Genomic DNA, 12,184 nt, shown 5'->3' on the forward strand with positions numbered 1-12,184 from the left:
CTTCATGATTCATCAATGCCGCCTGTTTTTTCAAACCCAGGAAATTCCTTTACACCCCCTCCTGGCTCTAGCCAGCAAGAACTGTAGGTGTACTACTCTAGTCATTGCTTTACTGGTGGTGTACTATGTTAACACTATATACATGTAAACTAATTTTCAGTCGACTATTCCAAATTCTAAATTCAATTGCTCAGATCTGATTTTAAAACTAATTTATTAAACAGGATGCTGACATTCTCTCCAACCAAAATTTTGGTGGTGCAGCCACTATGGAAAGCAATATGACAGTTTCTCAAAAAATTAAAAATAGAATGACTATGTGATCCAGCAATTTAACTTCTGGGTATATATGCAAAAGAACTGAAAGCAGAAACTGGAACATATATTTGTACACCAATGTTTATAGCAGCATGATTCACAATAGCTACACGGTAGAAACAACCTAAATGTCCATGGAAGGTGAAAGAATAAACAAAATATGGGATATCCATACAACACAATATTATTTAGTCTTTAAAAGAAATAAAATCCTGACGCATGCTAACATGGATGAATCTTGTTTAGACCAGAATTAGCTAGATAATAGAACCCTACACAGTCATGTGAATCAAAATGTCTTGCTTAGCTTTCATCCCTAAGAAAGTAATTCCAGCTGGGCACTGTGGCTCATGCCTATAATCCCAGCACTTTGGGAGGCTGAGGCGGGTGAATCACCTGAGGGCGGGAGTTCAGGACCAGCCTGGTCAATGTGGTGAAATCTCATCTCTACTAAAAATACAAAAATTAGCCAGTTGTGGTGGCAGGTGCCTGTACTCCCATCTACTCAGGAATCTGAGGCAGGAGAATCACATGAACCTGGGAGGCAGTGGTTGCAGCGAGCCGAGATCGTACCTGCTAAGTGAAGTAAGCCAGTCACAAAAAAGGACAAATACTGTATGATTCCACTCAGGTACCTATTAATAGAATAGTCAAATTCAGAGATAGAACATAGGATGGTGATTGTCAGAGGCTAAAGAGAGAGGGATACAAGGAGTTACTGTTTAATAAGTACGGTAATAAGTTTGCAAGATGAAAAGCTTTCTGGAAATGGATGGTGATGATAGTAGCACAGCTACTATAAATGTACTTAGTGCCACTGAACTGTACACTTTAAAATGGCTAAAATGGTAAATTTTATAAGAATTGTACCACAATTATTTTTCTTTATTAACAGATTGGGGAGGATTTTTTAGAAGACAATTTGAAATAATATTTGTTTTCTAATAAATCCACCCATCTATAATATTCCAAACCTATCCCATTAGGTCTGTGCTGTAATCTTCTACCCACTACTTATCACCGCTTCACTGATTTCAACATAATTATTTTCTCTACTGACTTGAAATAAGTCAAAAAAAAAAAAAATACAAAAATCCTTCTCAAAGGTTTTTCCACATTTAGACACTGTATTAGCAACGATCACAATGTAACATTTATTTTCAAATTCTAATCAAATTTGGAAATTATGTCTTTTCTACAAAGACAATACTGAGCTCTCAAACTATTACTGAGCCTCATAATCATATGACATAAACATGTAACTTTACTACATTCACTTTTGGGTGAGGAAATTGATTTGCCCAGTTATAGAAGAAACCAGTGTCATCCAAGTATCCATAAGCCAAATCTTAAGCTGCAATCCTTAAAATAAATTACCTGGTTTTCTTATAACTGAATAAATGCTTGCTTTTAAGCTAATCCTATAAAAACATATATAATATTAAAAACAGGAAGAATAATCATTTTTTCTAAGACCAACATTGGTAAGAGGACTCCAGGTTCCTAAACACACAAATGGCTGTGTTAAATGTGTGTAGTTTCCTAAATAATTTTTTCTTCTATCAATAACATTCTTTTACCTATTTGACAATATAAAATTAACACGATTAGGCAAACAATTATTCACTGCAGATGCCATTCTATTTTTTCCATTTGCAAACAACTGTGTATACCATTACCATTAATCTGAAGAGAAAAACTTATTCCCATCTTATTAATGTGATCAAAATGATAACTTTCATTTCCAAACCAAAATCCCTGATACTTGTCAGGAAAATCTTACTTTGCCTGAGTACAAGAAGACTAAATTTCCTGTTCTATAGCCAATAAAAGGTTAACAGTTAAGCATAATAATTGTCACACACAAAAAAATAGAAAGCAGCTGCAAGTTATTAGAGGTAAGACGTCAGGTAAAATGGAAACAAAGCTATAATTATCTTATAAAGTTTTCAATGAGGGAAAACTATACTCTTTGTTGTCCAAAGCCTTTGCCATCAGAACACAATTTTGTAATACGATAAAACTACACCTAGGAATATAGAGTCCTTTTTCACACAATGCAGTCCACATTAGATAAGAGATTGAACTGGAGAACAAAATCAAAACAAAAAGACAATGATGAAAAACTTAGGGCTGGGTGTGGCACTTGTAATACCAGCACTTTGGGAGGCTAAGGCAGGCAGAGATCACTTGAGCCCAGGTGTGCATGGCCAGGTGCATCTCTAAAAAAATTAACTAATTGAAAAATTTTTTAAATTTTAGGCACGCAAAAAGCCTCAGGCCAATCCTAAACCTACAAAACATCAAAATCTAGTGGTCAACTTTTAAGGACCTTCCTTTATTAGTTTGGAGGTCATGGTTTAATCAAAGTAGATATATGCATATTCCTAATACCTTTATATCAGAGAAAATGGTTATCTGAACATTAGTTCGTAAAAATAAGGAACTTCATGGAACAGAGAGAGAGAAAAGCCCAACAAGATCTCAGTAAGGAAAAATACTACCTACTATGCTAGTGTTAGACCCTGTGCAATGATGACCGTTAAAGAAAGAGGGAAACGTCTGCCTATACTTGACAGTATCTTCTAAGTTGATGCCAAAATGGCTAAAAATATCTCACTAAAATAATGTCTTCAACAAACATCAAAAGGCAAAGGTAGCGCTCACAGGGTATTAGTTCTAGCTCCAAGTCTTTCACAATGCATACAGCTCTACTTTCAAAGGGCCTCCCTAAGGTACTTACATGACAGTGGCACTACAGCTGGGTTTACTAAGAGAACAGCCTTTACTTATCCTTTAAAGTATTCCTGAAGAAGAAAACACCAACCAAGCAATTCAAGACTGTAGGGGATAGGCCGGGCGCGGTGGCTCACGCCTGTAATCCCAGCACTTAGGGAGGCCGAGGCGGGTGGATCACGAGGTCAAGAGATCGAGACCATCCTGGTCAACATGGTGAAACCCCATCTCTACTAAAACTACAAAAAATTAGCTGGGCATGGTGGCGCGTGCCTGTAATCCCAGCTACTCAGGAGGCTGAGGCAGGAGAATTGCCTGAACCCAGGAGGCGGAGGTTGCGGTGAGCCGAGATCGCGCCATTGCACTCCAGCCTGGGTAACAGAGCAAGACTCTATCTCAAAAAAAAAAAAAAAAAAAAAAAAGACTGTAGGGGAGGGGAATCCGCGAATATGAATGGGTAATTTATTAAGCTTGTGATACTCCGGAATACAGTCTCATCTGTCTCCTCATTATCTTCTTACTCTCCAAAGATTCCAATAAAGCAAAGTCTCAAATGTTTATGCCTCCTTGAAAAGGGCCTCAGTACCCCATTGCCATTGCCCTTGCCCTCACCAATCTCATCATTCTGTTTTTTACTTTTCCCTTAGTATAATATAAATACACCACGCCCATAACACCACAGGCACCACGCCCACACTCCATACATCTCTCCTCATGAAACAACCCAAAACACCCCATACTTAATGGTCCCACAGTTAAAACCCAAATTCTACACGTTCCCCTCCATAATACAAAAAACATCACACACATAGTAACCCAAAAGTCATTAATACCTCCAACCCCATTCAACCCGTACTTAACACATTCTACACACACTCAAGATAGTATATAAATGATACTCTCCTCCACATCTCACAACACACACACACAAACACATACAAACCCACGTACCGTATAAAAGCCTAAACCACACACCATTGCAGGGCTCAAACGCTGGAAAGAAGCCACCCTTGTGGCACCGGAAACCCACGAGGTTGGAAGTGGGAGGGGAACAGGGCCAGATACTTCACCTGAAAATCCGCCAGGATCATCTCCCGGTCCATGTTGGACGCCATGGCGGCCGCCGAGTTCCGCGGCTCCGGGAGCAAAGCGCGCACCTGGGAGGGAGACCGCGCTTCCTGCGACCGTCGTCGCCGCCGCCGCCGCCGCCGCCGGGCGCCGAGGGGCTGGCGGGCGAGCCGGCGGACTGGCCGGCTGGCCGGCGGGCGGGGCAGCGCAGGAGGCGCTAGGCGCTCATGCACTCGGTAACCTTCAGGCGCCCCGGCCGTCTGCCTACAACCTGCGGAGCCCGCGTCGCAGACGCCCGGACAGGGAGATTGGTCTGGATATGGGTCTGGTCTTACAGCAGCCGGCCAGGATGAGGGTAGGTTGCGGCAGCGCGCACCCGGCTCCCTTCAGCGGCGTTAAGCCGGCGGGGGCGGGGAAACCGAGCGAGCGAGCGGGCGGGTGAACGCCACGGCCGCCTCCGCCTCCTCCGCTTCCTCCCTGGCCGCCGCCTCCGCCCCTGGTTGGCCAGCGCCACGGCTGTCGCACATTTTGCCTGTCATCGAGGTCGCAAAGCGCCGCTTTGCGGCTTCCACGTGACCGCCCTCCTGTCAAGCGCTGGGCGCGCGACTACACGGCCAGAATCTCTTCCCTGACAGCAGAGACGGCAACCTGCAGCTGCGGAAGCATCAAGTCTCGCAACAGGTTATTCCAGTTTGGATTTAAGCAAAGGGGTAGCGCTTCCCTCTAGCTGACGCAGAGACCAGATTGTGCACCTCGCGTGGTTAGTCACACAAATACACATCCAGCCTCAGAAACCAACTGAACTCACTCTTATAACTCGTCTAACAAGCAGCATTTCAGAAATATACGTTTTTCCTACAACGTTTCACCAAAGTACAACTTCATATAGTTTCCCACGCTCAACCTCTCAAAACTGCTTCCACGCTGTGGAAGCTCCCTGATGTCTGCATCGTCAGACTAAGTAACACAGAAGTAACCAGACTCCCACGGTAGACAAGAGAGAGACGAGGAAGCATAGAAAGGTGAAAATGTCGTCCAAGAGAAGAGGAGGAGCATTTTTTTAAATTGATAAGGTAGTTATGAGAAATAAAAAACCTTCAATTAATAGGGTTGTTCCAAAGGGGGAAAAAAAGGGAAAACCTTTCTACTGCTGCAGTTATTTTTTTTTAAGCTGAGACATCTTACAAATGGAGTAAAACTTGAATCCAACTTTGAATACAGTGTCAGTCTATTTTCTTTTTTCTTTTCTTTTTTTCTTTTTTTGAGACGGAGTCTCCCACTGTCGCCCGGGCTGGAGTGCAGTGGTGCGATCTCTGCTCACTGTAACACCACACTCCGCTAAATTTTTTGCATTTTTAGTAGAGACGGGGTTTCACTATGTTGGCAAGGCTGGTCTCCAACTCCTGACCTCGTGATCCGCCCGCCTCTGCCTCCTAAAGTGCTGGGATTACAGGCCTCAGCCACCGCGCCTGGCCTATTTATTTTCATAAGAAACTATTTTGGAATATTCACCAATTATTGAAAGTTTCAACTCATGGTCAATTGACAGCCTCTGTACCTAAAATAGCCAAAGACTATGTACAATGAAGTGTGACAGTTTGTAATTGTCCTCCAGGTTAGAGAAAGTGTGACAATGGAAGTTGTTCATTCTTGACTTGGGAAAATATCAGCTTCTGGACTGTCATGGGACATTTACTTGCTTTAGAAAGTGTGTAAAAGTTTGAAAATGTAAGACTGCTGATTTTATGCTATAGAGCTAAAATAAAAACTAATGAAATCATCACATAGCATGAAGGCCTAGGTGTCTCTTTTATAAGAACTTTTAAAATTTTTATTATTTATTTACTTTTTTAGACACAAGGACTCACTTTGTTACCCAGGCTGGCTTCCAACTCCTGTGCTCAAGCCATCCTCCCACCTCAGCCTACTGAGAGCTGGGATTACAGGCCTGAGCCTTACCACCACGCCTAGCAAGGCCTAGGCTTCATAAACTGGGAATATATTCATGAGAAATCAGAAATATGACTTAATAGTTCAGTTTCATTGAATATAAAGAAGTGTACTATCTTAAGGTCTGAGTTTATTCTGTAGGTTTTCTTAAATGAAAATAGGCTGGCCTACAACTCAAGTAATGATCTTTGTTTAGACCAGAATTAGCTAGATAATAGAACCCTACACAGTCACATGAATCAAAATGTCTTGCTTAGTTTTCATCCCAAGAAAGTAATTCCAGCTGGGCACCATGGCTCATGCCTATAATCCCAGCACTTTGGGAGGCTGAGGTGGGTGAATCACCTGAGGGTGGGAGTTCAAGACCAGCCTGGTCAATGTGGTGAAATCTCATCTCTACTAAAAATACAAAAATTAGCCAGTTGTGGTGGCAGGTGCCTGTACTCCCATCTACTCAGGAATCTGAGGCAGGAGAATCACATGAACCTGGGAGGCAGTGGTTGCAGCAAGCCGAGATCATACCACTGCACTCCAGCCTGGGTGACAGAGCCAGACTTTGTCTCAAAAAACAATAAAATAAAATTAGCCAGGCATGGTGGCACAAGCCTGTAATCCTAGCTACTCAGGAGGCTGAGGCAGGAGAATCACTTGAACCTGGGAGGCAGAGGTTGCAGTGAGCCGAGATCGTGCCTTTGCACTCCAGCTTGGGCAACAAGAGCGACATTTCGTCTCAAAAAAAAAGAAAAAAAGAATTTCCTATCCCAACACTTTGGGAGGTGGAGTTAGGCAGATCACACAGGAGTTCGAGACCAGCCTGGCCAACATGGTGAAATCCCAACTCTGCTAAAAATAATTCAAAAATTAGCCAGGCACAGTGGCCTGTGCCTGTAGTCCCAGCTACTTGGGAGGCTGAGGCAGGAGAATCACCTGAACCCAGGAGGCAGAGGTTGCAGTGAACCAAGGTCATGGACGGTACTCCAGCCTGGGTGACAGAGTAAAACTCTGTTTCCAAATAAATAAATAAATATTTTTCTAAAAAGAAAGTAATTACAAAAGTCAGCACAAATGTGCATTATGAGGAAAACACAGCACCAATAATACAAATGGGGCAATTCAGTTGCCCCATTCATATAGGCCACCCTCAGTATAAGGCAGGTGAATATTTTTTTTAGTTATATGGCCAAGGTTCAGGCAGTCCTAAAAAGTTGAGGGTTTTTCTCTGTGATGATGCATGTGTATCTCAGAACCCAATCAAATCCCACGTTGCTACCTTTTTCCTTCCTTTCTCTCCATCTGGAAATTAAAACAATATGGTTTGTAGAAAGATGGGAAAAACACACTAGACATTCAGGCATATATTAGTATTGCTTTTCCAAATAATTAGCTGAGGGAACTTGGATGAGTCAATCTCTCTGACTTCAGCTTCTGACAGGACTATTTCCTCTGATAAATGAGAAAGCAATTATGAAAATACATGGAAAATATAAAATATTAGTATCAAACTAACATAAATTTCATAGTCAGTATTCATGGTTTGAGTTTCAACACTGCTCCTTGACAAAGGCTCTCTGGTTCTCTTTCTTTATCTCCAAAATGGGGCAAATAAAACTTGTGATTTTGAATGCTGAGTGATAAAATGCTTGTGAAAACTCCTCATAAACCTTAAAACTCTCCAAACATATTAGTTATTACTCTGTATACCAATTCCTAAATGCTTTCCTCAAGACCATCCCTTTCAGAAAATTTAAGCCAGCAAGGATCTTTCTTCTTTCTAATCACTGCTTTTCCTATCTTTACAACACAACTTAGTGCTCTAATAATTCCTGTAATTTTTTTCTCTAATTGTTTATATATATGTATGTTTAATCTCTCCCCAAAGGTCGAAAGTTTCTTGAGATTATAAACTATTTTATGCCACGTGTTTTTATATTCACCATAGTTCATACATAGCAAAGTCTTGTGAAATAACAGATAGTAAATGCTTTTGAATTTATTAATTTTTATTGGGAATTTACTATGTACAGATACATTACAAACTTTACCTCATTTAATGTTTACCACTACTACTTTACATAATAAAAAGCTGCTCTGGCAAGTTAAGAATTTGCTCAAAGTCATGCTACAGTGACAGACCTAGGATTCAATGCTAGGTCAAATTAGTGCTTTTTCTACTTACCTCTCTACTTACTGCCTCTCTACAATTTGTCTTCTATGCTGCTTAGTTTATTCCGTTCCCAAAGACACTGTTTCTTCCGTAGGCCTAACTTTTCATGGTTGGATACCTAGCATCCAGAGTAATTATCTACTATAGAGAAAAGAAGGGAATAAAAATAAATACTGAATTAGGATAAAAAATCATTTTTCATTTCTCCAGAATTCCATCCCTAAGAGAAACAATTTTATTTAAGTGTCATAAACCAAAAGAAGGAAATGTAAAGAAATTCGGTCCATGCAGAAGCAAAGTCAAGTCATTTTAATTTATCTATTCCCATAGTTGGCCCACAGTAAGAGTTCATGGAGCTCAGCCTAAGTTAAATACAGATCTTTTTCTAGAATCTCCATGTTCTTTTAAAAGAAACTTTTATATCATCTTTATTTCAAATATAAATAATAAATATTATTTCTCACACCTGTAATCCCATCACTTTGGGAGGCTGAGGCGGGCAGATCACCTAAGAGGTCAGGAGTTCAAGACTAGCCTGACCAACATAGAGAAACCCCATCTCTACTAAAAATACAAAATTAGCTGGGCATGGTGGCGCATGCCTGTAATCCCAGCTACCTGAGGAGGCTGAGGCAGGAGAATCGCTTGAACCTGGGAGGCAGAGGTTGCAGTGAGCCGAGGTTGCACCATTGCACTCCAGCCTGAGCAACCAGAGTGAAACTCTGTCTCAAAGAAAAATAAAAATAAAGATAAATAAATATTATTTATACTTTACTGTTTTTATTTGAAATTATTTTAGAATAGTTCCAAAGATAGTACAGAATGTTCCTATATGCTTTTAGTCCATCTTTCTCTAATGTTACTATCTTATTTAATCATGGTACATCTATCAAAACGAAGAAATTAACACTGCTAGAAACTATTAAATTCTAGAGGCTCTATTTGGATTTTTACACTAATGTCCTTTTCTTGTTCCACAGTCCAGTAATACCACATTACTTTTAGTTGTCATGTCTCAGTAGCCTCTTCTAACCTGTGACAGTTTCTCAGTGGACACTTCTGAAGAATCAGGAACTTTATAAAATCTCCCTCAATCTGGGATTGCCTAATGTATTCTCAGAATTACACTGAGTTTATAAATGTGGGGGAAGAGGTGATATGTCCTTGTTACATCATATCAGGGCCATGTGTTATCAACTTGACTGATTACTGGTAGTGGTAACCTTGATTCTTTGGCTAAGATAACCAATTTATTAAATAATACTTCTTGCTTATAATATAGTTCATGAGAAGACTAATGCTACTACACATAGGTATTTCATCTAGTGATTTAATGTTTTTTAAGAGACTAGTGGCTGACCCTAGACTGTCAACTAATAAAATAATTTTGATCTGTAAATGCAACTAAAAAGTATAAGGTTTGGAGCCCCAAAAACTGAGTTCGAATTCTATGTCCACTATTTACTGACTTTAAATCACAATTTCTGTCAGCCTCAATTCCCTCATCTGAAAAATGGGGATTATCATAGTCACTTCACAGAATTGCTGAAAAGATTAATATATGCATAAAGATTAATATATGCTCACACCTGTAATCCCAGCACTTTGGGAGGCCAAGGCAGGTGGATCACCAGGTCAAGAGTTCGAGATCAGTCTGACCAACATGGTGAAACCCCATCTGTACTAAAAGTACAAAAATTAGCTGGGTGTGGTGATACACGCCTGTAATCCCAGCTACTCAGGAGGCTGAGGTAGGAGGATCATTTGGGCCTAGGAAGTCAAGGCTTCAGTGAGCCATGATCATGACCAAGCCACTGCACTCTAGCTTGGGCAACAAAGTGAGAACCTGTCTCAAAAATGAAATAAAAATAATAATAAATTTTCATAAATAAGTACCCATATGAAAAAAGACACTGAATCTCAGAAATAAAATGCTGAAGCCACAATTATAAAGTGATTTAAAAAAAAAAAGGCTGCCTGGGGGTGCCCGGTCTGTTTTTCACCTCTGTTGATCTATAACTACAACAAAAAGGAAGACTTTGAGACCAGTTAAAGAAATGATAAATACCACATACACATTTCCAAAAGTTAATTATTCAGAAACTGTGCCTACCTGAGTCAATGAAGGAAAAGCCCAGAATAATTTGACTAAATCATATTTCTATGTTTCTTTAAGTGATTATGAACTGCTGGAGAAAATGGTTTTCATGACTGTTAGTATTTAATATCTAACTATAAAGGCTGTGTTTCAGTATTTGATGTACTTATCATTACAATGTTAAAAGAGAAACCACCACTCTCCATATAGTAGAGAGCTTAATTGTGAATGTTTCTTATAAGCCATGTTAGAATATAAGCTTATTGAAGGCAGAGATACCCTTGAATCCACTTTAGTGAACTAGGACTCAATAAATACTAGATTTGCATTGGACTTACCGTGTAATACTTATGTATGCCTTCTGAACTAAGACCCTATGCTCTGCACTGCCAATTCTGGTTTACCTAATAGGCAGATGAAGCATATACTTCAGAGCACCAGCAAAACCAGAATGTAAAAAAAGAAAAGAAAAAAGAAAACCCAAATAATATTTCAGCAAAACCATCGAAGAAGCCATCATAGGGAAAAAGAACTTTGTTGGACTTTTTAACTCTTATTTTGGGGTTCTGTTATTTTTATTTTTTTATGAGGAAGACGTGGTAGAACATCAAAATCTTTTCAGTGCTTAGGGTCTCCAAAAATCTTAATACAACTCTGTGTATATCTTAAATTATCATAAGTTTGATTTGCTGAGTTGTTCAGCAAAAAGTATTTTATTTCATGAAAATTATAGCATGTTTTCCTGTACTTTATATAATCATACAATTTAAGATTCTTCCTCTTTACAATTTATCTCTAAGTGAGAAACCATAATAAATGCTAGAAGGCAACCCTCATAAATTGGACTAACACCAGTTCTCTCTTACCAGCCAACAGTACTACTATGTCATCACACCCTCTGGCTGTATGAAAAGATTACATAGTTCCCAGAATAATCAAAAGTAAATTATTATTTATTTCTTACTGGTATAAATGGAATCTTAAATGTTTCTACTTGAAACGTCTAAATATATGTAAGAGTTAATTTCTTGTTCTGTAGTTCTCATTTGATTCACAATTCAAGTTTAGTTACTTAAGAAAATAACTAGTTTTTTTCTCAACAATTACGTTAAAGAAAACACTGCCAGATTTTTCCCAGCTTCAACTCTCCTACCTATCAGCCAGTCTGCTGCCACATAATTATCCAGATGTTTCTGGTGTGTCTTGTTGCTAATACTCGCAGTGTACTTAGGAAGAAGGGTACAGATATTGCTTGAGGATCCGCTTGCCAAAGGCCTGTTCTAATTAGACTTGTCATTTTTTGCTTGGTTTCATTTTGACCACTGGGTGCATCATGCAACCGTGTTGGATATTTTTAAAGTATAAAAATATAGAAAGCAATAGTTAACCTATCTCACACAGCTAAAAGAGGAAGATAAAAGTAATGGAAATTGGTGTCGGATGATAAGTAAAGGATTAGGAGACCATTCCTTTACATCTAGACACCCTCCCCAACCCCAGACCCCCGGAAAACCAAGCCACTTCTAAGAAGTGAGAGAACTTAGGCAACAAAGAAATGGCTTTGTTAGAAAACACTTCACACGACTTATTTTAAATTTTGCTTTAAATTTGATTGCTTTTCTCCTTTTTCTCCAATAATTGTACTATTTCAGTTTCTAGTCCTTAAGGCTTCAGAGTTCGTTATTATTTCTTACCTACTTAAGTTTTCACAAAATTCAGTCTATACAAGACTAGCTTTCTGTGAGCACTGTGCTTAGTGGCAGCCCGGATTTTTCCCTCCACCCCCGGGGCCACCTCTGCCCACCGCAGCCGTCTGCGTGGATCTGGCAGGTGCGAGGCCGGCCGAGGCC

The 12,184-nt window shown here is 39.7% G+C and overlaps 1 protein-coding gene across 2 annotated transcripts in view; it reads right to left on the bottom strand.

Moving 5' to 3' along the window:
- The window catches only part of FAF1 (Fas associated factor 1), a 527,993-nt gene extending 523,369 nt beyond the window's left edge, over positions 1-4,624 (bottom strand). Inside the window, exon 1 of one of the 2 annotated variants that reach the window (XM_017548715.2) lies at positions 4,125-4,624. In XM_017548715.2, the coding sequence (XP_017404204.1) occupies positions 4,125-4,169 (45 nt within the window). In that variant the 5' untranslated portion in view covers positions 4,170-4,624. The other variant, XM_017548716.2, reaches the window with a different exon arrangement.
- Between the last annotated feature and the right edge of the window lie 7,560 nt (positions 4,625-12,184).

The sequence above is a fragment of the Cebus imitator genome, unplaced genomic scaffold (genome assembly GCF_001604975.1).
Source record: "Cebus imitator isolate Cc_AM_T3 unplaced genomic scaffold, Cebus_imitator-1.0 Scaffold214, whole genome shotgun sequence".
NCBI classification, from domain to species: Eukaryota; Metazoa; Chordata; class Mammalia; order Primates; family Cebidae; genus Cebus; species Cebus imitator.